General features: G+C 54.2%; 1 protein-coding gene across 1 annotated transcript; it reads left to right on the plus strand.

Annotated features, from left to right (window-relative positions):
• The first annotated feature begins 736 nt into the window (after window positions 1-736).
• gabarapb (GABA(A) receptor-associated protein b) lies at window positions 737-19,180 on the plus strand. Its single transcript, XM_072258486.1, has 4 exons — window positions 737-1,079; window positions 15,931-16,009; window positions 17,047-17,165; window positions 18,683-19,180. Exons 1-4 carry the CDS (start codon window positions 990-992, stop codon window positions 18,746-18,748), a joined length of 354 nt encoding a protein of 117 aa, XP_072114587.1. The 5' UTR covers window positions 737-989; the 3' UTR covers window positions 18,749-19,180.
• Window positions 19,181-23,942: the final 4,762 nt, after the last annotated feature.

Genomic DNA, 23,942 nt, shown 5'->3' on the forward strand with positions numbered 1-23,942 from the left:
AAAAATCTCTTGTCCTTGCATTACTAGCAAGGCATGAACTGTATTCGAGATTGGGTCACCCTTTCGAGCTCTTGCGGGATATAAGCAACGTACTTCGGGTCGAAACACACCCAAAATGCCAGGTGGGGCAGGCTCCATCGAGGGGAGTAAACGGTCGACGTTGTGGGCTATGTGGCGCAGGTTGCACGCTATTTTATTTTGCGTTAATTGCATTTGTGCTGATTGAGTTACGGAACGCGCCCACTTCACTGCGGAGATGGTCTTGATTGTTTACAGGGGCCTCTGGAAAAGACAGCTGTTGCAAAGACTGATACTGTGTTTAAAAACATTCAGCGCACCTCTGCAACACAAAGTAACAGCGCCGCCAGAGACCACAGGGTGATTGACAGGCGGCTGCGGCGAGGCACGTGACCCGCGTCCGCGGAGTAGGCGGGGCTAGGACGCACGTAACAGGAAGCCGGGGGGCGTCGGCCGGCGTCTCGTGACTGCCTATTATGACACCAACCGCTGCTCAGCCTTAGCACCTTCCTACTCCGGCGTGTTATTCCGCTGGGAGAGAACAGTCCCTTCTGGGAACCGAGGTCAGACGTGAGGCGGAAAGAAGACAGGGGTCACCCTTGATGAAGGAGGTCGTCAGGGAAGGGTTTTCCGAGGGACGGTGGAGGCTTTGGCCGAGAGAAAGTTCCGGGGAACTATTTTGTTTTCGCCTGTTTGTGAGGCGTGACAGGGGCGGGGATTGTATCAGTACGCGGATCGGGGACGAGCGACGGGAGCGCGCTGCGGGAGCGGAGACCCGGGGCTCGCTGTGAAGGAGACGAGCGGACTCTGACCTTGCAAGCGGGGCCCACCGGCGAGGAGCGAGCGAGAGAGACGCCCCGAGGCTGCGGAGGGAGCTGGGATCGGGTGCGGGGGGTGGCGCTCGGCTAGGCGGAGGCCCGAACATCGATTGTGAGGCGAGAAGCCCGAGGCCTGAGGCCTAGAGCAGCGGGATGAAGTTCCAGTACAAGGAGGAACATCTGTTCGAGAAGCGGCGCTCGGAGGGCGAGAAGATCCGCAAGAAATACCCGGACCGCGTACCGGTCAGTCATCCACCTGTGTCCTGGTCACTGTCCCTCCGTCCCTCCCCACCCCCTGGTGTCCTGGTCACTGTCCCTCCGTCCCTCCCCACCCCCTGGTGTCCTGGTCACTGTCCCTCCCTCCCTCCCCACCCCCTGGTGTCCTGGTCACTGTCTCCCTCCCTCCCCACCCCCTGGTGTCCTGGTCACTGTCCCTCCCTCCCTCCCCACCCCCTGGTGTCCTGGTCACTGTCCCTCCCTCCCCACCCCCTGGTGTCCTGGTCACTGTCCCTCCCTCCCTCCCCACCCCCTGGTGTCCTGGTCACTGTCCGTCCCTCCCTCCCCACCCCCTGGTGTCCTGGTCACTGTCCCTCCCTCCCTCCCCACCCCCTGGTGTCCTGGTCACTGTCCGTCCCTCTCTCCCCACCCCCTGGTGTCCTGGTCACTGTCTCCCTCCCTCCCTCCCCACCCCCTGGTGTCCTGGTCACTGTCCCTCCCTCCCTCCCCACCCCCTGGTGTCCTGGTCACTGTCTCCCTCCCTCCCTCCCCACCCCCTGGTGTCCTGGTCACTGTCCGTCCCTCCCTCCCCACCCACTGGTGTCCTGGTCACTGTCCCTCCCTCCCTCCCCACCCCCTGGTGTCCTGGTCACTGTCCGTCCCTCCCTCCCCACCCCCTGGTGTCCTGGTCACTGTCCCTCCCTCCCTCCCCACCCCCTGGTGTCCTGGTCACTGTCCGTCCCTCCCTCCCCCCCCCTGGTGTCCTGGTCACTGTCCCTCCGTCCCTCCCCACCCCCTGGTGTCCTGGTCACTGTCCCTCCCTCCCTCCCCACCCCCTGGTGTCCTGGTCACTGTCCCTCCCTCCCTCCCCACCCCCTGGTGTCCTGGTCACTGTCCCTCCCTCCCCACCCCCTGGTGTCCTGGTCACTGTCCGTCCCTCCCCACCCCCTGGTGTCCTGGTCACTGTCCGTCCCTCCCTCCCCACCCCCTGGTGTCCTGGTCACTGTCCCTCCGTCCCTCCCCACCCCCTGGTGTCCTGGTCACTGTCCCTCCCTCCCTCCCCACCCCCTGGTGTCCTGGTCACTGTCCCTCCCTCCCTCCCCACCCCCTGGTGTCCTGGTCACTGTCCCTCCCTCCCTCCCCACCCCCTGGTGTCCTGGTCACTGTCCCTCCGTCCCTCCCCACCCCCTGGTGTCCTGGTCACTGTCTCTCCCTCCCTCCCCACCCCCTGGTGTCCTGGTCACCGTTCCTCCCTCCCTCCCCACCCCCTGGTGTCCTGGTCACCGTCCCTCCCTCCCTCCCCACCCCCTGGTGTCCTGGTCACTGTCCCTCCCTCCCTCCCCACCCCCTGGTGTCCTGGTCACTGTCCCTCCCTCCCTCCCCACCCCCTGGTGTCCTGGTCACTGTCCCTCCCTCCCTCCCCACCCCCTGGTGTCCTGGTCACTGTCCCTCCCTCCCTCCCCACCCCCTGGTGTCCTGGTCACTGTCCCTCCCTCCCTCCCCACCCCCTGGTGTCCTGGTCACTGTCCCTCCCTCCCTCCCCACCCCCTGGTGTCCTGGTCACCGTCCCTCCCTCCCTCCCCACCCCCTGGTGTCCTGGTCACCGTCCCTCCGTCCCTCCCCACCCCCTGGTGTCCTGGTCACCGTCCCTCCGTCCCTCCCCACCCCCTGGTGTCCTGGTCACCGTCCCTCCGTCCCTCCCCACCCCCTGGTGTCCTGGTCACCGTCCCTCCGTCCCTCCCCACCCCCTGGTGTCCTGGTCACCGTCCCTCCCTCCCTCCCCACCCCCTGGTGTCCTGGTCACCGTCCCTCCCTCCCTCCCCACCCCCTGGTGTCCTGGTCACCGTCCCTCCCTCCCCACCCCCTGGTGTCCTGGTCACCGTCCCTCCCTCCCCACCCCCTGGTGTCCTGGTCACCGTCCCTCCCTCCCTCCCCACCCCCTGGTGTCCTGGTCACCGTCCCTCCGTCCCTCCCCACCCCCTGGTGTCCTGGTCACCGTCCCTCCGTCCCTCCCCACCCCCTGGTGTCCTGGTCACTGTCCCTCCCTCCCTCCCCACCCCCTGGTGTCCTGGTCACTGTCCCTCCCTCCCTCCCCACCCCCTGGTGTCCTGGTCACCGTTCCTCCCTCCCCACCCCCTGGTGTCCTGGTCACTGTCCCTCCCTCCCTCCCCACCCCCTGGTGTCCTGGTCACCGTCCCTCCCTCCCTCCCTCCCCACCCCCTGGTGTCCTGGTCACCGTCCCTCCCTCCCTCCCTCCCCACCCCCTGGTGTCCTGGTCACCGTCCCTCCCTCCCTCCCCCCCCACCCCCTGGTGTCCTGGTCACTGTCCCTCCCTCCCTCCCCCCCCACCCCCTGGTGTCCTGGTCACTGTCCCTCCCTCCCTCCCCACCCCCTGGTGTCCTGGTCACTGTCCCTCCCTCCCTCCCCACCCCCTGGTGTCCTGGTCACTGTCCCTCCCTCCCTCCCCACCCCCTGGCGTCCTGGTCACTGTCCCTCCGTCCCTCCCCACCCCCTGGCGTCCTGGTCACTGTCCCTCCGTCCCTCCCCACCCCCTGGCGTCCTGGTCACTGTCCGTCCCTCCCTCCCCACCCCCTGGCGTCCTGGTCACTGTCCGTCCCTCCCTCCCCACCCCCTGGTGTCCTGGTCACTGTCCCTCCGTCCCTCCCCACCCCCTGGTGTCCTGGTCACTGTCCCTCTGTCCCTCCCCACCCCCTGGTGTCCTGGTCACTGTCCCTCCGTCCCTCCCCACCCCCTGGTGTCCTGGTCACTGTCCCTCCCTCCCCACCCCCTGGTGTCCTGGTCACTGTCCGTCCCTCCCTCCCCACCCCCTGGTGTCCTGGTCACTGTCTCCCTCCCTCCCTCCCCACCCCCTGGTGTCCTGGTCACTGTCTCCCTCCACACCCCCTGGTGTCCTGGTCACTGTCAGTCCCTCTCTCCCCACCCCCTGGTGTCCTGGTCACTGTCTCCCTCCACACCCCCTGGTGTCCTGGTCACTGTCTCCCTCCACACCCCCTGGTGTCCTGGTCACCGTCCCTCCCTCCCTCCCTCCCCACCCCCTGGTGTCCTGGTCACTGTCTCCCTCCCCACCCACTGGTGTCCTGGTCACTGTCCCTCCCTCCCCACCCCCTGGTGTCCTGGTCACTGTCTCCCTCCCTCCCTCCCCACCCCCTGGTGTCCTGGTCACTGTCTCCCTCCACACCCCCTGGTGTCCTGGTCACCGTCCCTCCCTCCCTCCCTCCCCACCCCCTGGTGTCCTGGTCACTGTCTCCCTCCACACCCCCTGGTGTCCTGGTCACTGTCCGTCCCTCCCTCCCCACCCCCTGGTGTCCTGGTCACTGTCCCTCCCTCCCTCCCCACCCCCTGGTGTCCTGGTCACTGTCCGTCCCTCCCTCCCCACCCCCTGGTGTCCTGGTCACTGTCCCTCCCTCCCTCCCCACCCCCTGGTGTCCTGGTCACTGTCCGTCCCTCCCTCCCCACCCCCTGGTGTCCTGGTCACCGTCCCTCCCTCCCTCCCTCCCCACCCCCTGGTGTCCTGGTCACTGTCCGTCCCTCCCCACCCCCTGGTGTCCTGGTCACTGTCTCCCTCCCTCCCCACCCCCTGGTGTCCTGGTCACTGTCCCTCCATCCCTCCCCACCCCCTGGTGTCCTGGTCAATGTCCCTCCCTCCCTCCCCACCCCCTGGTGTCCTGGTCACTGTCCCTCCCTCCCTCCCCACCCCCTGGTGTCCTGGTCACTGTCTCCCTCCCTCCCCACCCCCTGGTGTCCTGGTCACTGTCCCTCCCTCCCCACCCCCTGGTGTCCTGGTCACTGTCCCTCCCTCCCTCCCCACCCCCTGGTGTCCTGGTCACTGTCCCTCCCTCCCTCCCCACCCCCTGGTGTCCTGGTAACTGTCCCTCCCTCCCTCCCCACCCCCTGGTGTCCTGGTCACCGTCCCTCCCTCCCTCCCTCCCCACCCCCTGGTGTCCTGGTCACTGTCCGTCCCTCCCTCCCCACCCCCTGGTGTCCTGGTCACTGTCCGTCCCTCCCCACCCCCTGGTGTCCTGGTCACTGTCCCTCTCTCCCTCCCCACCCCCTGGTGTCCTGGTCACCGTCCCTCCCTCCCTCCCCACCCCCTGGTGTCCTGGTCACCGTCCCTCCCTCCCTCCCCACCCCCTGGTGTCCTGGTCACTGTCTCCCTCCCTCCCCACCCCCTGGTGTCCTGGTCACTGTCCGTCCCTCCCTCCCCACCCCCTGGTGTCCTGGTCACTGTCCGTCCCTCCCTCCCCACCCCCTGGTGTCCTGGTCACTGTCCCTCCCTCCCTCCCTCCCCACCCCCTGGTGTCCTGGTCACTGTCTCCCTCCCCACCCCCTGGTGTCCTGGTCACTGTCTCCCTCCCTCCCTCCCCACCCCCTGGTGTCCTGGTCACTGTCCCTCCCTCCCCACCCCCTGGTGTCCTGGTCACTGTCCCTCCCTCCCTCCCTCCCCACCCCCTGGTGTCCTGGTCACTGTCCGTCCCTCCCTCCCCACCCCCTGGTGTCCTGGCCACTGTCCCTCCCTCCCTCCCCACCCCCTGGTGTCCTGGACACTGTCCGTCCGTCCCTCCCTCCCCACCCCCTGGTGTCCTGGTCACTGTCTCCCTCCCTCCCTCCCCACCCCCTGGTGTCCTGGTCACTGTCCCTCCGTCCCTCCCTCCCCACCCCCTGGTGTCCTGGTCACTGTCTCCCTCCCTCCCTCCCCACCCCCTGGAGTCCTGGTCACTGTCCCTCCGTCCCTCCCTCCCCACCCCCTGGTGTCCTGGTCACTGTCCGTCCCTCCCTCCCCACCCCCTGGTGTCCTGGTCACTGTCTCCCTCCCTCCCCACCCCCTGGTGTCCTGGTCACTGTCCCTCCGTCCCTCCCTCCCCACCCCCTGGTGTCCTGGTCACCGTCCCTCCCTCCCTCCCCACCCCCTGGTGTCCTGGTCACTGTCCCTCCCTCCCTCCCCACCCCCTGGTGTCCTGGTCACTGTCCCTCCCTCCCTCCCCACCCCCTGGTGTCCTGGTCACTGTCCCTCCCTCCCTCCCCACCCCCTGGTGTCCTGGTCACTGTCCGTCCCTCCCTCCCCACCCCCTGGTGTCCTGGTCACTGTCCGTCCCTCCCTCCCTCCCCATCCCCTGGTGTCCTGGTCACTGTCCGTCCCTCCCTCCCTCCCCATCCCCTGGTGTCCTGGTCACTGTCCGTCCCTCCCTCCCCACTCCCTGGTGTCCTGGTCACTGTCCGTCCCTCCCTTCCCACCCCCTGGTATCCTGGTCACTGTCCGTCCCTCCCTCCCCACCCACTGGTGTCCTGGTCACTGTCCCTCCCTCCCCACCCCCTGGTGTCCTGGTCACTGTCCGTCCCTCCCTCCCTCCCCACCCCCTGGTGTCCTGGTCACTGTCCCTCCCTCCCCACCCCCTGGTGTCCTGGTCACTGTCCGTCCCTCTCTCCCCACCCCCTGGTGTCCTGGTCACTGTCCGTCCCTCCCTCCCCACCCCCTGGTGTCCTGGTCACTGTCCGTCCCTCCCTCCCCACCCCCTGGTGTCCTGGTCACTGTCCGTCCCTCCCTCCCCACCCCCTGGTGTCCTGGTCACTGTCCCTCCCTCCCCACCCCCTGGTGTCCTGGTCACTGTCCGTCCCTCCCTCCCTCCCCACCCCCTGGTGTCCTGGTCACTGTCCCTCCCTCCCCACCCCCTGGTGTTCTGGTCACTGTCCGTCCCTCTCTCCCCACCCCCTGGTTTCCTGGTCACTGTCCGTCCCTCCCTCCCCACCCCCTGGTGTTCTGGTCACTGTCCCTCCCTCCCCACCCCCTGGTGTTCTGGTCACTGTCCCTCCCTCCCCACTCCCTGGTGTCCTGGTCACTGTCCGTCCCTCCCTCCCTCCCCACCCCCTGGTGTCCTGGTCACTGTCCCTCCCTCCCCACCCCCTGGTGTCCTGGTCACTGTCCGTCCCTCCCTCCCTCCCCACCCCCTGGTGTCCTGGTCACTGTCCGTCCCTCCCTCCCCCCCCACCCCCTGGTGTCCTGGTCACTGTCCGTCCCTCCCTCCCCACCCCCTGGTGTCCTGGTCACTGTCCCTCCCTCCCTCCCCACCCCCTGGTGTCCTGGTCACTGTCTCTCCCTCCCTCCCCACCCCCTGGTGTCCTGGTCACTGTCCCTCCCTCCCTCCCCACCCCCTGGTGTCCTGGTCACTGTCCCTCCCTCCCCACCCCCTGGTGTCCTGGTCACTGTCCCTCCCTCCCTCCCCACCCCCTGGTGTCCTGGTCACTGTCTCTCCCTCCCTCCCCACCCCCTGGTGTCCTGGTCACTGTCTCTCCCTCCCCACCCCCTGGTGTCCTGGTCACTGTCCGTCCCTCCCTCCCCACCCCCTGGTGTCCTGGTCACTGTCTGTCCCTCCCTCCCCACCCCCTGGTGTCCTGGTCACTGTCCCTCCCTCTCTCCCCACCCCCTGGTGTCCTGGTCACTGTCTCCCTCTCTCCCTCCCCACCCCCTGGTGTCCTGGTCACTGTCTCCCTCCCTCCCTCCCCACCCCCTGGTGTCCTGGTCACTGTCTCCCTCCCTCCCTCCCCACCCCCTGGTGGCCTGGTCACTGTCCCTCCCTCCCTCCCCACCCCCTGGTGTCCTGGTCACTGTTCCTCCCTCCCCACCCCCTGGTGTCCTGGTCACTGTCCCTCCATCCCCACCCCCTGGTGTCCTGGTCACTGTCCCTCCCTCCCCACCCCCTGGTGTCCTGGTCACTGTCCGTCCCTCCCTCCCCACCCCCTGGTGTCCTGATCACTGTCTCTCCCTCCCCACCCCCTGGTGTCCTGATCACTGTCTCTCCCTCCCCACCCCCTGGTGTCCTGGTCACTGTCCCTCCCTCCCTCCCCACCCCCTGGTGTCCTGGTCACTGTCCCTCCCTCCCTCCCCACCCCCTGGTGTCCTGGTCACCGTCCCTCCCTCCCTCCCCACCCCCTGGTGTCCTGGTCACCCTCCCTCCCTCCCTCCCCACCCCCTGGTGTCTTGGTCACCCTCCCTCCCTCCCTCCCCACCCCCTGGTGTCCTGGTCACTGTCTCTCCCTCCCCACCCCCTGGTGTCCTGGTCACTGTCTCCCTCCTCCCTCCCCACCCCCGGTGTCCTGGTCACTGTCTCCCTCCCTCCTCCCCACCCCCTGGTGTCCTGGTCACTGTCCGTCCCTCCCTCCCCACCCCCTGGTGTCCTGGTCACTGTCTCTCCCTCCCCACCCCCTGGTGTCTTGGTCACTGTCCGTCCCTCCCTCCCCACCCCCTGGTGTCCTGGTCACTGTCCGTCCCTCCCTCCCCACCCCCTGGTGTCCTGGTCACTGTCTCTCCCTCCCTCCCCACCCCCTGGTGTCCTGGTCACTGTCCGTCCCTCCCTCCCCACCCCCTGGTGTCCTGGTCACTGTCTGTCCCTCCCTCCCCACCCCCTGGTGTCCTGGTCACTGTCTCCCTCCCTCCCTCCCCACCCCCTGGTGTCCTGGTCACTGTCTCCCTCCCTCCCTCCCCACCCCTTGGTGTCCTGGTCACTGTCTCTCCCTCCCCACCCCCTGGTGTCCTGGTCACTGTCCCTCCCTCCCTCCCTCCCTCCCTCCCCACCCCCTGGTGTGCTGGCCACTGTCCCTCCCTCCCCACCCCCTGGTGTCCTGGCCACTGTCCCTCCCTCCCCACCCCCTGGTGTCCTGGTCACTGTCTCTCCCTCCCTCCCCACCCCCTGGTGTCCTGGTCACTGTCCGTCCCTCCCTCCCCACCCCCTGGTGTCCTGGTCACTGTCTGTCCCTCCCTCCCCACCCCCTGGTGTCCTGGTCACTGTCTCCCTCCCTCCCTCCCCACCCCCTGGTGTCCTGGTCACTGTCTCCCTCCCTCCCTCCCCACCCCTTGGTGTCCTGGTCACTGTCTCTCCCTCCCCACCCCCTGGTGTCCTGGTCACTGTCCCTCCCTCCCTCCCTCCCTCCCCACCCCCTGGTGTGCTGGCCACTGTCCCTCCCTCCCCACCCCCTGGTGTCCTGGTCACTGTCCGTCCCTCCCTCCCCACCCCCTGGTGTCCTGGTCACTGTCCGTCCCTCCCCACCCCCTGGTGTCCTGGTCACCGTCCCGCCCTCTCTCCCCACCCCCTGGTGTCCTGGTCACCGTCCCTCCCTCCCTCCCCACCCCCTGGTGTCCTGGTCACTGTCTCTCCCTCCCCAACCCCTGGTGTCCTGGTCACTGCCCCCAACCCCTGGTGTCCTGGTCACTGCCCCCAACCCCTGGAGTTCTGGTCACTGTCCCTCCCTCCCTCCCCACCCCCTGGTGTCCTGTCCTGTTCCTTAATGTCTCATTCACCCTCGACTCCCATGTTGGGGGGCGGGGAATGCAAGTTCAGCACCGGCGATTTGGGCAGAATGGCCTCTTTCCCTGTAGTCTGACTCTGAACTACCTTTGATGTCTTTCTTTGCTGTATGACATATTCTGCTGCAAGTGCTTATTGAGTATGAGCAGACTGGTATTTAGCCAACTGTGAGTGTTAGCTAGAGGGGCAAGAAACAATTCAGTGTGTAACGAACTCTTCTCTTTTTGACCATAAATGAGGTGTGACCCTGAACCAGTTAAACTCAGCCGCTGTTTGGCCAGAATTTTCTTTTTCGTCTGCCCCTTTTTTTTCCCAAGTGTGCAGAGTCCTCCCGGCCCTTTACTTCCACCTATAACCTGCAGCTTTTTTTCTTCATCCTCTTCCCTTCTATCATCTGCCAGCATGTTCTTACTCTGTTTTCCAGTTTTGTTTATTCCCCGTTATAGATACTGCCTGACCTGCTGAGTACCACCAGCAATTTGTGTGTGTGTCACTCTGGGTTACAAGCATTTGCAGAATCTCTTGTGTTTATAAAATCTGCATTTTCTTGTGGTCTGACACTTATTTGTAAAGTGATCCACTATCGAGCATCACTAGTTTTGCCGGCATTGGCCCAGACGTCACTGAGACTTAAACCCATTGGTGTCTTGTTGCCCTTGGGGGCTGGTGAGGATACAGCTTCTGTTTCTTGAAGGACAGAAGTGTCAGTGCGGCCCCTTGGCTCATTTCTGGCGTCTGGTGCTGCCTGTGAGCGCCCAGCCTTTGTGGGTTTCTAGTTTGAGTGCGTTTGTGGATTAATTGCTGCCAGGTTGTCTCCGAGTGTGGAGGTGATGGTGGTTGTGGGTGTGCCCGTTTGGTGCAGATTATGTTGGCTGTGGTGTTGTCATGCTGACAATTAGAATCACGTGTTACACCAACTACGTTGCGTTAATAACCGATCTGAGGATGAGCTGGGGGCAGCCTGCAAGTGTTGCTATACATTGCAGTGCCAACATAGCTTACCCACAGTGTCCTATAGGCTAGGCTCCATGTGTGTGGCTGTATTGTTTTGCATAAAGGGGCAGGGTGGAGCTGTGTCACTAACAAAGTAGCAGCGTAGCATCTGAAAGCTGGGGCTGGCGGAGTGGGTTAATGAGTAGACTAGCCTTCTACGACACTGTGGGACAGATAGTGAATGGTCTTGGGAGTTTCTGTATAGAAGTAATCTACTTGGGCTGCGTCAAACTCTGTCCCGTGTCCTTGCAACAGATTGCAGTGCTTATTGTCTGTCATCCTCCGGAAGGTAACATCATAATCCTTGTGAACTGTGCACCACGTTGCAGACGGCCCTTGTTTCTCGTCTGCAGACCTCCATTGATGTGCTCCGGCAGCTGGACGTTACTCTGACGTTTCCCGGGAGCGAATGAGCAAGATGCTGAGCAGGGTCTTGTATCAATGCCACAGCTTGTTACGTTATCGTTATTTATTCACAGACGCAGCGTGGGTCAGGCTTTCCCAGCCCAACCAGCTATCTAACACTGGCCTAGCACAGGACAATTTACAATGACCAGTTAATCTCCTAACCCATATGCCTTTGGAATGGGGGAGGAAACCCACGAGGAGAAAGTGCAAACTGCTTGTAGACAGCGGTGGAAATTGAATTCCATCACCCTGAGCTGTAATTGCATTGTGCTAATTGCACTACTGTGACGTGAATCCTTCCATGTATGGGGGCCTACTCCAACCGATACCCAGTGGGATAGTCAGTGATTGTGCTTTCTTCAGGTGGTGGGGCAGCATAACATTTCACAGCCACACTGATCTGGGTTCAGCCTCTGCCTCTGCCTCTCAGGAGTTTGTACATTCTCCCCATCACTATGTGTGTTTCCCCTGGGTGCTCTGGTTTCCTCCTACGGTCCAAAGACGTACTGTTAGAGTTGGTGGGCTGTGGCTATGCCGTGTTGGCACCTGTGGGCTGTCCCCAGCACATCCTTGGAATGTGTTGGTCATGAGCACTAATGCATCTTACTGTGTCTTGATGTTTCTGTGTAGATTTGACAAATAAAGCTAATCTTTTAAAGTTTTTTCTTGGAGGCCAAGGTTATCTCCGGTTCCCTTGTCCCATCGATCTGTGTATTTGCTTCTCTCCCTCTGGCTAATGAAGTATTAAAGAAGCTGTTTGTGTTAAATCTGGAAATCATGGGGTGGTCACAGGATTCTTCATGTCATATTGAGAGTGCAGTTTAAACTGTATTGTTGATTTAGTGAGCTTTTTCTTCAGTTTCTGAGCTCTTGCTGCAAGCTAACACTGGTTATCAATATGTATAAACATAAAGGGATATACATTGGGTAGTGTGAGTCAGTGAGCATATATAACCCTAGTCTAAACCTGGCTCTGTGATTCAGTTAAGCTTGTAGACTGCCATTCTGGTTTCAAACTCCACTATTGGGAAACACCTCAGCTGACGCATTGTTGAACGCCAGCCGCTCTCTGTACATCATCGGACTGTTGTTTTTGTTGAGGCAAAGAGATAAGATACATTCAAGATGAGCTGTATTTGTCACACGTACATCAAAACATGATGAATTACATTCCCTGCTTCAGAGATGGCCGTGCTTTCACCACCAGTATAGACACCCACAGCTCACTAACCCTAATCCATATGTCTTTTGGAATGTAGGAAGAAACCAGAGAATCCGGAGGAAACCCACGCAGTACAAACTACTTATAAACAGCGGTGGGAATTGAATCCCGATTTGATAGCTGTCACAGTAAAGTTGTACTAACCCTACACTGTTGTGCTGCCCTGTGTCTTCCCATGTACCTGTAACGAATAAAGTTCATCTTTAATTCTGGTGGACAGCAGACCCAACTTGCAGAAATGGAGACTTGTGTAAGTGCTATAGGGAACTTCGATCTCATCTGCCATCACAGTGGTTTCAGCTGCTTGCCTGGTGGCTTTAGTTACCACTGCTCTAACCTAAATTATTACAGTTCCCTTGAGATGGTTAATTATAGTGTTTTCTGATTCACTTTGCAGCTAAAAAAGGAAGTTAATAGGGCCATCGGATTCTGACTCTTTAAATTTCCTCATCCCTTTTTAGCAAAATTTGGATTGGTTTGCAAGGTCAGTGTTGTAGAAACATTGGTTCCTAATAGTTTGCATAAACCGCACATTAGGAGTTTGAGGGGATTTTGTATGTTACCAAAGACTATCAAACTTATACGGATGTAATACAGAGAACATTTTGACTGGTTGCATTGCCTAGTGTAGGGGAGCCACTGCACAGGATTGGAAAAAGCTGCAGAGGGTTGCAAACTCAGCCAGTTCAATTTTGGGCAACCCCCCCCCCCCCCCCAGTCAAGGATATCTTCGAAAGGTGACGTCTCAAGCAGGTAGCGTCCACACAGGACATGCCCTCTCATTGCAAAGCAGGGAGGAGGTACAGCAGCCCGAAGAAGAAGAGCTTTCCCTCTGCCCGCCGTCTGTGTTTTTTGGAACAATCCATGAATGCTCCCTCATATTTTGGACTCTTGCACAAATTATCTAAGTTGATTATTGTAATTTTTAAATATATAGCACTGTACTTGCTGCTGCAAAACTACAATCTCAGGAGTTATGTCAGTGACAGGCCGATTCTGAGATGGGGCATGGTCTTGTGTTGCCTGCGAGTGGTTGGTTAGATAATACACAGAAGCAGCTCCTGCAATCTTTTACAACCTTCAGTTGGTCTGATCATTAACTAATCCCTAAAAGCAGAGACGGACTTCACTCAGAAATCGCTATTGACTGTGAAGATATTTCATGCCTTTCTATCCGAATACGGTTAAGCCTGATCTGTAGTGCATGTCAGTTCTGATCACTAACTTGAAGGTCAGCTGTGGTCTGAATGTCACATGGGAGCTGCAGGATCTGCTGTTCAAACTAGTGAACCATTGTGTGCGGGGGCCAACACGCAGTGAGTCTCCTGTTAAAGTTTCAAATTAAAGATCAGCTTTATTCAACATATACATTTACATGGTCTGTGGATTCTGGTTAATTGGGGCCAAATTAGCTGAAGTTTCATTAAAATAGATAAAAAGTATAAAAAAGTCAAGCTGCCATTTAACTGAGTGACTATGTATGTTACTATGAAATACAGATCAAATCAGAGCGTTGTACGACAATACTATAAAACTGCGTTAGTTCCTAATAGTTATTGCCAGAACAATTAATTTGCCTGTGTTCTTTTAATTGACAATAAATGAACAAAATTAATGCAGACATCTAGTGTAGGTAATAGACTGCCTTCATACAATGCCTAGATGATGCATCCTCCAAATCTTCATTTTCATTGTAACATTCAAGATGATGGTCGATACCTTCATAGTTCCTAATATTGAAGTAGTGAAATAGTTTTACTTTCAAACCCCGGCCATTTCTGGCATTTCCAAGCCTGAGTGCTTGAAACTGCAGTGAGCAGAACAGTTCTTGATTGTCTTGCTGCTTATTTCTTACCAACTATTGTGACAAAACTCAATTTTTTAAAACACAAGCAACTGAAACTAATTTAGAACTAACCACTTTAAGCATGCTACAGTGTCTAACAGTCACAAGTGCATGTGTTAGTTAGACTATTCGGCAAGTCTCTGTCCCACTCAAGCAGTATAGTGTCCCAATTAACGAAGAGAATCCAGGCTTTTTTGATTTTGTTTTAGAGTTGTCCCAAATAAACCGGAATTCACTGTATACCCTAATACAAAAATGTCAGTTGTATTTACAGTGTAAACTGCATTATTAAAAAGTGGTTTGAAGTGTGGATGGGCAGGAAAATATTTAAGGTTTTGGAACTAAAGCTGACTGGTATGAAGAGAAGAAATTGCTTGTAGATTTTGTTAGCTTTAAGTGATCAAGTGGACTCCTGCAGGTTACTTTTGAACGGAATATCCCACAAAAGGTGGTGAATTTGGCCCAGTACATCATTGGTAAAGCCTTCCCAATCACTGAGCACATCTACCAGAAACACTGTCGTAGAAAAGTGGCATTCATTATCAGAGATGCTCACCACCAGGTTCAGGAACAGTTACAACCCCTCAACCATTGGGCTCCTGGGGAGGGGGGAGAAAAGGAATAACTACACTCACTTGCCCACCACCAATGATCACACTTCCAGGAACTCTTTACTAATATCTCATGTTCTCGTTATTTATTTATATTTGCAGTTTGTCTTCTGCACTTGAGTTGATCTTTCAGTGATCCGGTTATAGCTACTATTCTATAAGTTTGCTGAGTATGCCCGCAGGAAAATGAATCTCTGGTGTGTATATGGTAACATGTATATACTTCGATAATAAAATTTACTTTGAACTTTTAATTTTGTCTTCAAGCGTTGGTTTGAGCAAATGGTTACTGCTTTTTTGAGCTGCTTTCCTTGATTCTGTTGAGCTCCACGCTCTCCCATGCCTATTTGGGAAGCCTGAATCAGAGATGATCTTCTCTCTCTGAATCACCCCATCCTCAATGCTCCCCATTCCTGCTCAGGAATTTGATGTGAATGCACTGGAGGGTTATGAAAACAAAAACTTAAAAACCCCATCTCCAAACTTTTTACCCACAAGCAGAAGATCAACTCTTCCATTTAGCCTCCACACCCTCTATCCATAACCTCCTTCACTGCAATGCACAGTAAACACTTCTAATCATTTTCATAATACTTTCTGATATTTATGTATGCATATTTTATTCCACATCTGTAATTTAACCTCTAACTTTATTTTTATTTAATTATTTTATATAATTGTTGAATGTTTTTTGTTGTTGCTTGTTACGCCTTGAGAACACCACAGCAAGTTCTTTGATCCTGGTGTCCTATCACAGCTGACCTATGATCACTGACTACTGGCTTAAATCAGAAATTTGTAAGAAGTTTGTTAAACACTGGCCTGGGAATTTTGTGGTTTTGAGCTGTCTTGTAGAGATGTGTGGGCATTTCAGCGACATTGAGGGGATGTGTTTGATGTTCTGAGGTTTACAGGTGGCACTGATAGACCAGAACAAACAGTGAGTGAATGCTCAATTGTTCCAAGTGAGCAGTAGGGTGATCTACAGTCTATATCCAACAGCAGTAGGAAGCAGGACAAATGCTGACAAATACTCTGCTGCCAGGTATTTGTCAGGGTTCAACTTTGAATCCCAATGCACTGAGCAGCCCTCTATTGGTAGCCTACAACCCACCTGGAATGGGATAGGGATTGAAGGTGATGGTGAAGAGTGCTCATGGACAACAGGTGATTGGTGAGTGTCTATGGCAGGATGTTGTGAACTTGCAGTGCATGGGCCTACAGTTTGAGAGCTGGATTTAAGGTTAACCTCAGTTGCTCTGTTTTGCAATGGCACAGATATAATGGACCAGATAGGCATTCGGCCCATTGAGACTGTTTTATTTTCCCCCTCAACCCCATTCTGCCTTCTCCCCATTAACCTGACTTCTGTTTTCTAATTCTTTAACCTGCTTGTGATTTGCTGTTTATCCAGTTTCTCAGTTTGATACTGAAGGAATAGTTTAAAATGGTTCCACATAATTTCTGTTCTGCCGCACAGGTGATCGTAGAAAAGGCCCCAAAGGCCAGGATAGGGGACCTGGACAAGAAGAAGTACCTCGTGCCATCTGACTTGACAGGTAAGTGGTCACTGCGCCTGTCCCTTCAGTAAGGAGCCCACGTGGGAAATATGGGCCGAGCGGTTTCCTTCTATGCCATTCCTTTGCTGCCTGAGTATAGTATTCACTGTACTAAGTTCAGCTGTCTGTATTTGTCATCTGTGTCCATGGTCTTGTGGTGCCATGTGTATTCAGCAGGCGTTGGAGCAGAATTAGGCCATTCAGCCCATTCCATCATGCCTGATTTATTATCCCCCTCACCCCCATTCTCCTGCCTTCTCCCCATGACCTTTGGTACCCTTACCAATCAAAAATCTGTCAGTCTCGGCTTTAAATATAGCCAATGACTTGGCCTCCCCAGCTGTCTGTGGCAACGGATTCCACAGATTCACCACCCTCTGGCTAAAGAAATTCCTCCTCATCTTTGTTCTAAAGTATTCTGCTTGTAATGTATTGTGCTTTTGCTGTTTGAGATTAGCCCTGCCTATCCTTTGTTACGGTCAGACATTGTTTTCAGCTGTTCAAAGCTTGAATTCCAGGGCTAATGAATGGAGATTTGAAGTATGCATGTGGAGCATGCCAATATAATTGAGGCAAAGGATGTGTCCTTTCTTGCTTAAGGTTGTTGGTCAAGTTGTACAGCTGGTAAAATTAGTATGTATTTTGTTTCAAGGTTACATTTAGCAGGGCTTAATTGATATTCTGTTGAAGGGTCTTGGATCTAAACGTTCCTCTGGCATTTTGTGTTGCTTTGGATTTCCAGCATTTGTAGAAACTTTTGTGCTCTTAGACTGCCAGCTGCCTTCTAACTAATTGCAACACATTTCCATGAGTGCTGCCTTTGAAACGCTGAGGCTTTGGCCTCTGTCCCTGAACCCAGGTGTCAGCAGGAGGTTGATGGACGTCACTGTTAAGTCCAACCTGTCATTGTCAGACAATGACTCAGCAAATTGGTCATTGGCAGCAGCTCCAAAATTAACTTGTTTGGCCGTATCTGGTGTATTTTCTCCAGGCGCTGTTGTTTGATGCTGCGCACTGACCCTTTTGTCTTTCTGCAGTGGGACAGTTCTACTTCCTGATTCGCAAGCGCATTCACCTAAGGGCTGAGGATGCCCTGTTCTTTTTTGTGAACAATGTCATTCCACCAACCAGTGCAACCATGGGACAGCTTTACCAGGTGAGTAACAGTAGGAGGGACATGGGCTATCTGCTGCTTCCACTCCCTGTTGGCCAGGCTCACTTCCGAACCCCCAGAGCTTCCTTGAGTGGAGATGACAGGCGCTGAGGGGGTGTACACAAAGTGTAAAGCCCTCAAAAGCAAACCAGATTCCCAGGGTGGGAGGGTTTGATGTAGATCTATAGTGAGATGATGCTGGCTGTAGCACAGAGGTGCACTGTGCCATATTCTGTATACAACAGTGGTTTCAAGTGCCTTGGTTCCCTCTTTACCTTCAGCCAACGCTTTGTACGCATCTCACTGTCGTGTCCTCTTTGCCAACAAGTTGAGCACTTGTTCGGGCCTTGAGTAAAATCTAGGCTCTTGATTCCAGATTGGTACTGAACATATAACATTACATTACAGCACAGTACAGGCCCCTCAGCCCATGATGTTGTGCTGACCTTTTAACCTGCTCTGAACACAACCTAACCCTTCCATTCTACAGAGCCCTCCATTTTTCTTGCATCCATCTTCCTCTCTGAGTTTCTTAAGTGGCCCTAATATATCTGCCTCTACCACCACTCCTGGCAGCATGTTCCACACACTCACTGCTCTGTCATCTGTCCTATACTTTTCTCCAATCACATTACTCCTTTTTATTAGCCATTCCCACCCTGGAGAAAAGTCTCTTGCTATCCATCTATGCCTCTTTGGGGCAGCACAGTGCAGTAGTTGGCATAACACTTAAGAGTACAGACAATCTCGGTTTAATTCCTGCCGCTGCCTCTGAGCAGTTTGTACCTTCTCCCTATGTTTACAAGGGTTTCCTATGGGTGCTTCAGTTTCCTCCCACAGTCCAAAGACGTTGATCATTATAAATTGTCCTGTCAAGCTAGTGTTTAATGGGTGGGTTGCTGGATGGTGCAGTATCTCAAATTTTTTAAAAAGCCCTCCATTTTATATCATCCATGTGCCTATGTAAGAGTTTCTTAAATGTCCCTAATGTATCTACCTCTACCACCACTGTTCCATGCACCCACCAATCTGTTTGTTTATATATATTTTAAAAAGTACCTCTGGCGTTTCTCTGTCTCCTCTCCCCCCCTCCCCCGCAATACTTTCCTCCAATCACTTTAAAATTATGCCCCTGATATTAGCTATTTCCTCCCTAGGGAAAGGTCTCTGGTTATCCACTCTATATGTACCTTGTATTATTTTATACACTTCTATCAAGTCACCTATTGACCTCCTTGGCTTCCAAGCGAAAAGCCCAAGATCAGTCGGCCTATCCTCACATGACGTGCTCTCTACTTCAGGCCACAATCTGCACTCTGTACGGCTTCCATATCCAAACTGGTGTTGTATTGTGAAGACCTGTTGCTGCAGTGTCTGCAGGATACCAAGTGCTTTGAGAGTGAACTAGCCTGCCTGCAGAGCTGACTTAGCAAGGAGTATAGGTATTGGGGGGGGGTGTGGAGGAGAAGTCCTGGTGGCTCGACAGTTCCCATATTTCTCTCCCTGTCTTTACTTTCAAGGAACACCATGAAGAAGACTTCTTTCTGTACATCGCTTACAGTGACGAAAGTGTTTACGGGATGTAGTCCCACGCATCGCTGCTCATCACTTCAGAGGCCGAGCATTCTCTGCACTTCCTGGTGTGCCCTCTAATCGCTGACCTGTGCATCTGTCGTTTCCTCCTGGAGAAATAGGGCTGGGTTTCAGGTGGGGTGGGGGGGAGGCTGTGTGAATGATGAGCCTTCAAATTCATTTGTTTTGATTTGTCGAGTTTAGAGGCTTTGGTGTTGTGATTTCTGCAGTCCTGCTTATGGCTGTTTTTGTTTTTATTTCCCTTTTTCGTTGTGTTGGGGAGTGACTAGGTTTGGAGGGGAGGGAGAATGTCCTTCCTGGATTGTTAATTCTCCTTTTAAAATGTCAAAGTTGAACAGATGAGTCTTCTGCCAGCTGTGCTCTGTATCTCCCTAAGGACACACCTCATGTACCTCGGAGGCTAATAAACATCAGTACGTACCTTGCCAGTGTTATTCCTTCATTCCTCTTTCTCTGGTCTGGAGAACGGTGTTCAAGAAGGACTGTGGAGCTGTTTACAGAGGATGCTGTCTTCCATTCTTGAGAATCCTACAAGAACTTCTGGTCCTAAGAGCTCTTGAATGGAGTAGCCAGTTCCCCTCTGCTGCTTTCCTGGCACTGAACTTGTGCTACAGATTTCAAACATTGTGCTTAAAGCACCCCCCCCCCACCTTTTTTGTAGTTTTCTACCCTTCTGAAGCCAAAGTTAAGTTTATGCACAAGTAGATGTGTGCACAAAGGCAATGAAAACCTATTTGCAGCTGCATCACTGGCACATAGCATCAGATTAAGCAGCATTCAGAAACAAGAGTAAACACATTTTACAAGAACACAAATAGGACAAAGTTCACAGGTAAAACACAATTTTTGCATGAAAGAGCATGAAGTCGATTTTAGTGCAAAGTGGTCACAGTGTTGCTATATGGTAGTGATTAGGGATGCGCTGGTTGGTTCAAGAACCAAACAGGTGAAGGAAAGTAGCTATTCCTGAAATTGCTGGTGTGGGACTGTGGGCTTCTGTACCTCTGACAGTGGCATGATTCGGGTGATGGGGTTCTTTGGACATGGCACCTCGTGTCGATATGACCAGTGGTGAGGGGGTGTATCTGTGATGGGTTGTGCTGAGTCTACTATTCAAAGTGCATTTGTTATCAAAGGTTAGAGTTGGGTAGGGATGAGGCAGAGGTCAGGTTTGGGGTTTATGGACAGGGAGGAGTTGGAGGACAGATTAGGGTTCGGGGATAGGGTCCGGTTTATGGACGGAGGAGCTAGAGGATAGGTTAGGGTTCGGGGGTAGGGATGAGGTGGATGTAGCGGTCAGGTTTGGGTTTGGGGATAGGGATGAGGGAGGAGTTGGAGGACAGGTTAGGGTTCAGTGATAGGGATGAGGTTGGGTTTGGGGACAGGGATGAGGGAGGAGTTGGAGGTCAGGTGCACTAAATAGCAGGAGCCAGTGGTTGGAGTCGATGATCAGAAGCCTTTGATTCCCCGTGGACAGGTGTCCGCTTGGCAGGTTTTGTGGATGAGGATGGGTGACCCCCCCCCCCCCCCATTCCCCTCACCAGGTTGTTGAGTCCCAGGCTTGGAAGTCTGAGTAAGTACAGAGTTCAAGGTCCTGTGGTCAGTGAGTCCTGCAGTTGATACCAGAGGTCAGAGACCGATGTCTGCAAGTCCAGGCCAGAGACTGGATGTTGGAGGCCAGTGTGTGAGAGTGGGTGGACTGAGGAGGAGGAAAGGGGTTATTGGGCTCCTGCATTGCTGAGACTTGTAAGTTTGAGGGCCACTTCATTGAACACCTCATCTTCATCCACCTCTTTCTTGCTTAACATTTTAATTCCAATTCCTGTTCTGCCGTGTTGGTCCATGCATATTCTGTCTGGATAGCTTCCAACCTGATGGTGAATAATGATTTCTCCTTCCAGAGGAAAAAAGTTTCCCTCCCCTTCTATTCCCCGATCTGACCTCTTACCTCTTCACATCGCCCCCTGAATCCCCTCCTTCTCTTTCTCCTATGATCCATTCTGCAGAAGACAGAGGAGCAGAATTAGGCCATTCAGCCCATCCATCGAGTCTTCGCTATTTCATCATGGCTGCTCCCAGATCCCATTCAATCCCATACACCTGCCCCCTCACTATATCCCTTAATGCCCCAACCAATCGGGAATATATCAGCTTCTGCTTTAAGTATACCCTTTGGACTTGCCTCAACTACAGTCTGTGGCAGAGCATTTCACAGATTCACCCCACTTTGGCTTAAAAAAAACCTCCATACTTCTGTTCTAAAAGGTTGCCCCTCAATTTTGAGGCTATGCCCACCAGAAAAAACATTCCCTCCACATCCACCCTATCTAGTCCTTTCAACATTCGGTAGGTTTCAATGAGATCCCCATACATTTCTCTAAATTCCAGTAAGTACAGGCCCATAGCTGCCAAATGTTCCTCATATGTTAATTAACCCCTTCATTCCTGGAAACATCCTCGTGAACCTCCTCTGGACTCTCTCCAATGACAACACATCCTTTCTGAGATATGGGACCTAAGACTGTTGACAATACTCCAAGTGTGGCCTGACTAATTTCTTATAAAGCCTTAGCATTATCTCCTTGCTCTTATATTCTGTTCCCCTTGAAATAAATGCCAACATTGCATTTACCTTCTTTACAACAAACTCGACCTGTGAATTCACCTTCTGGGAGTCTTGCATGAGAACTCCCATGTCCCTTTGCACCTCTGTTTGAATTTTCTCCCCATTTAGAAAAGTCTGCACTATTCTTCCTTTTACCAAAATGCATTATCATACATTTCTGAACACTATTCCACCTGCCACTCTTTTGCCCTTTCTTCCACTTTGTCTAAGTCCTGCTGCACTACCCAACCGCCCCACCTATCTTCATTTCATCTGCAAACATTGCCTCAAAGCCATCAGTTCCAGTACCCAAATCATTTACAAACAATGTGAAAAGTAGTGGTCCCAATACTGACCCCTGAGGAACACCACAAGTCACTGGCAGTCAAGCAGAAAATGCCCCCTCTATTCCCACTCGCTGCCTCCTGCCTGCCTGAATGCTTCTATCCGTGCCAGTATCTTTTCTGTAACACCCTGGGATCTTATCTTGTTAAGCAGCCTCATGTGTGGCAATCAAGTGCCTTCTGAAAATCCAAGTAAATGACACCCACTGCCTCTACTTTGTCCACCCTGCTTGTTACTACTTCAAAGAATTCCAGCAGATTTGTCAGGCAAGATTTCCCTTTACGGAAACCTTGCTGACTTTTTTTTATCATTAGTCTTCAAGTACAGTACCTCAGAACCTTGTCATTAATAATGGACTCAACACTTTCCCAACCACGGAGGTTAGGCTAACTGATGTATAATTTCCTCTTTTGTCTTCCTGTGGGTTGTTAGGTTAGTTGGTCACATGCATGTAGATGGGTGTGGGCTCATGAGGCCAGAAGAGCCTGATACCTGGCTGTATCTCCAAATAAAAATTAAAGTGCTGGAAATCATAAACAAGAGATTCTATGGAGGCTGTCTTGTCTATCAGTGAGCTTGTACTTACATTGAACGTAACAGAATAGTACAGCACAGGCCCTTCAGCCCACAATGTTGTGCTTCTCCCCACCTTATTCTGGCTTCTGCCCCCTTTCCAGTCCCAGTGAAAGAATTCGGTCCAAAACATTGACTGTTTATTTTGATGCTGCCTGACCTGCTGAGTGCCTCCAGTATTTCGTGCGTTATTCAAAATGCTGGAGGCATTTAGGCAGTATCTGCAGTAGGAGAAACATGTAATGTTTTGGTTTGGAGACCCTTCTCCAGATCTGTGAAGGAGAAAAGCGTTGGTTTGTGGTGATAGGATTTGGGGGTGGGTGGGTAGAGCAGATAGTGAATGTGGCTGCTGGAAGCACACCGTGCTTTGCTGGAGTGTTAGGCTTGCCAACAGCAAGGCATGGGTCCTCTGCAGCTGTGGTAACGGAGAGGAGAGACTGTGCCAAAGTCATACACGATGCCCAGCAGAAGGGGTTAGTTCTCAGAGTCACATCAGTGACACTAAACAAGTCATGAAATTTGTTGCTTTGGGGCAGCAATACAGCGCGGGCTTAACAAATTACTGCAGTTTACAACAAAATAGTGCAAAGGAGGGATCGTGGATCGTACAGAAATCTGATGGTGGCTGTTCCTGAAATGTCGTCTCTCTCTTCAGGCCCCTGTACTCCTTGATGGTAGTAATGAGAAGAGGGGATGTCCTGGATGGTGAGGGGCTTTGATGATGGGGCCTGCTGCTGCCTGGAGACGTTGCCTTTTGGGGAGGCTGGTGCCCATGAAGGAGCTGGCTGAGTTTACAACTTTGTGCAGCTTTTTCCAATCCTCTGCATCGGCACCTTCATAGCAGACAGTGACGCAACCAGTCACAATGCTGTTTGTAGACAAGCAAGAGTCTTTGATACACCAAATCTCCTCAAATTCCTAATGAAATATAGCCACTGGGGTGCCACCTTTGTGATTCCCTTAGTTGGTTGGGCCAGGTATACAGACAGATCTTCAGCAATCAAGGTATATTTATTAAAGTATGTATAGTATATAGCATCTCCTTACAGGCAGCTACAAAGCAAAGAAACCTAATAGAACCACCAAAAAAAGACGCAATGTGCAGAAAGAAACAAGTCATGCAAACAATTACAGTTCACCAAACCCAATCCAGTAGCATTCTGTGGTAGATCCACTAGTCTCAGTGCAGTGCAGAGACGAGTAAACCCTGCGGAACAGTGAGCTGAACACTGGCCCGGCCCAGGCACACCGACATTTCAATCTGGCCAGGTGCTTGAGTCCTCCAAACCTCGGGCTACTCCTCACTCTCAGACCCAGGTCCTAGCGCTTTCAGACCCAGAGACCATCGCCTGGCCTTTCCCGTTCAGCCCGGCATTTCACCAGTCAAAACTAGAGTAGTTCCTTGGGCTCAGGTCTCGACTACCTCACCTTTGCTCGTCTCACCTTGGTCCTACCGTATTGAATGGCCTCCAAGCCCGCTCCAGCAATGGCCAAACATTGACTCATTTCCCACTCCTGGGCCCAGGCGCCTAGATCTGTCCCGTACACACCTTGCCGCATTGGTCCTCCTCCTTCCTGTCTTCAGTTCCCACTGCAAAAATGTCAGGTGATGCAGGTGGTTCAAAAGCTCAGCTTCGAAAGGGAAGTTACAGGCTATTGATTGT

The sequence above is a fragment of the Mobula birostris genome, chromosome 5 (genome assembly GCF_030028105.1).
Source record: "Mobula birostris isolate sMobBir1 chromosome 5, sMobBir1.hap1, whole genome shotgun sequence".
NCBI lineage: Eukaryota > Metazoa > Chordata > Chondrichthyes > Myliobatiformes > Myliobatidae > Mobula > Mobula birostris.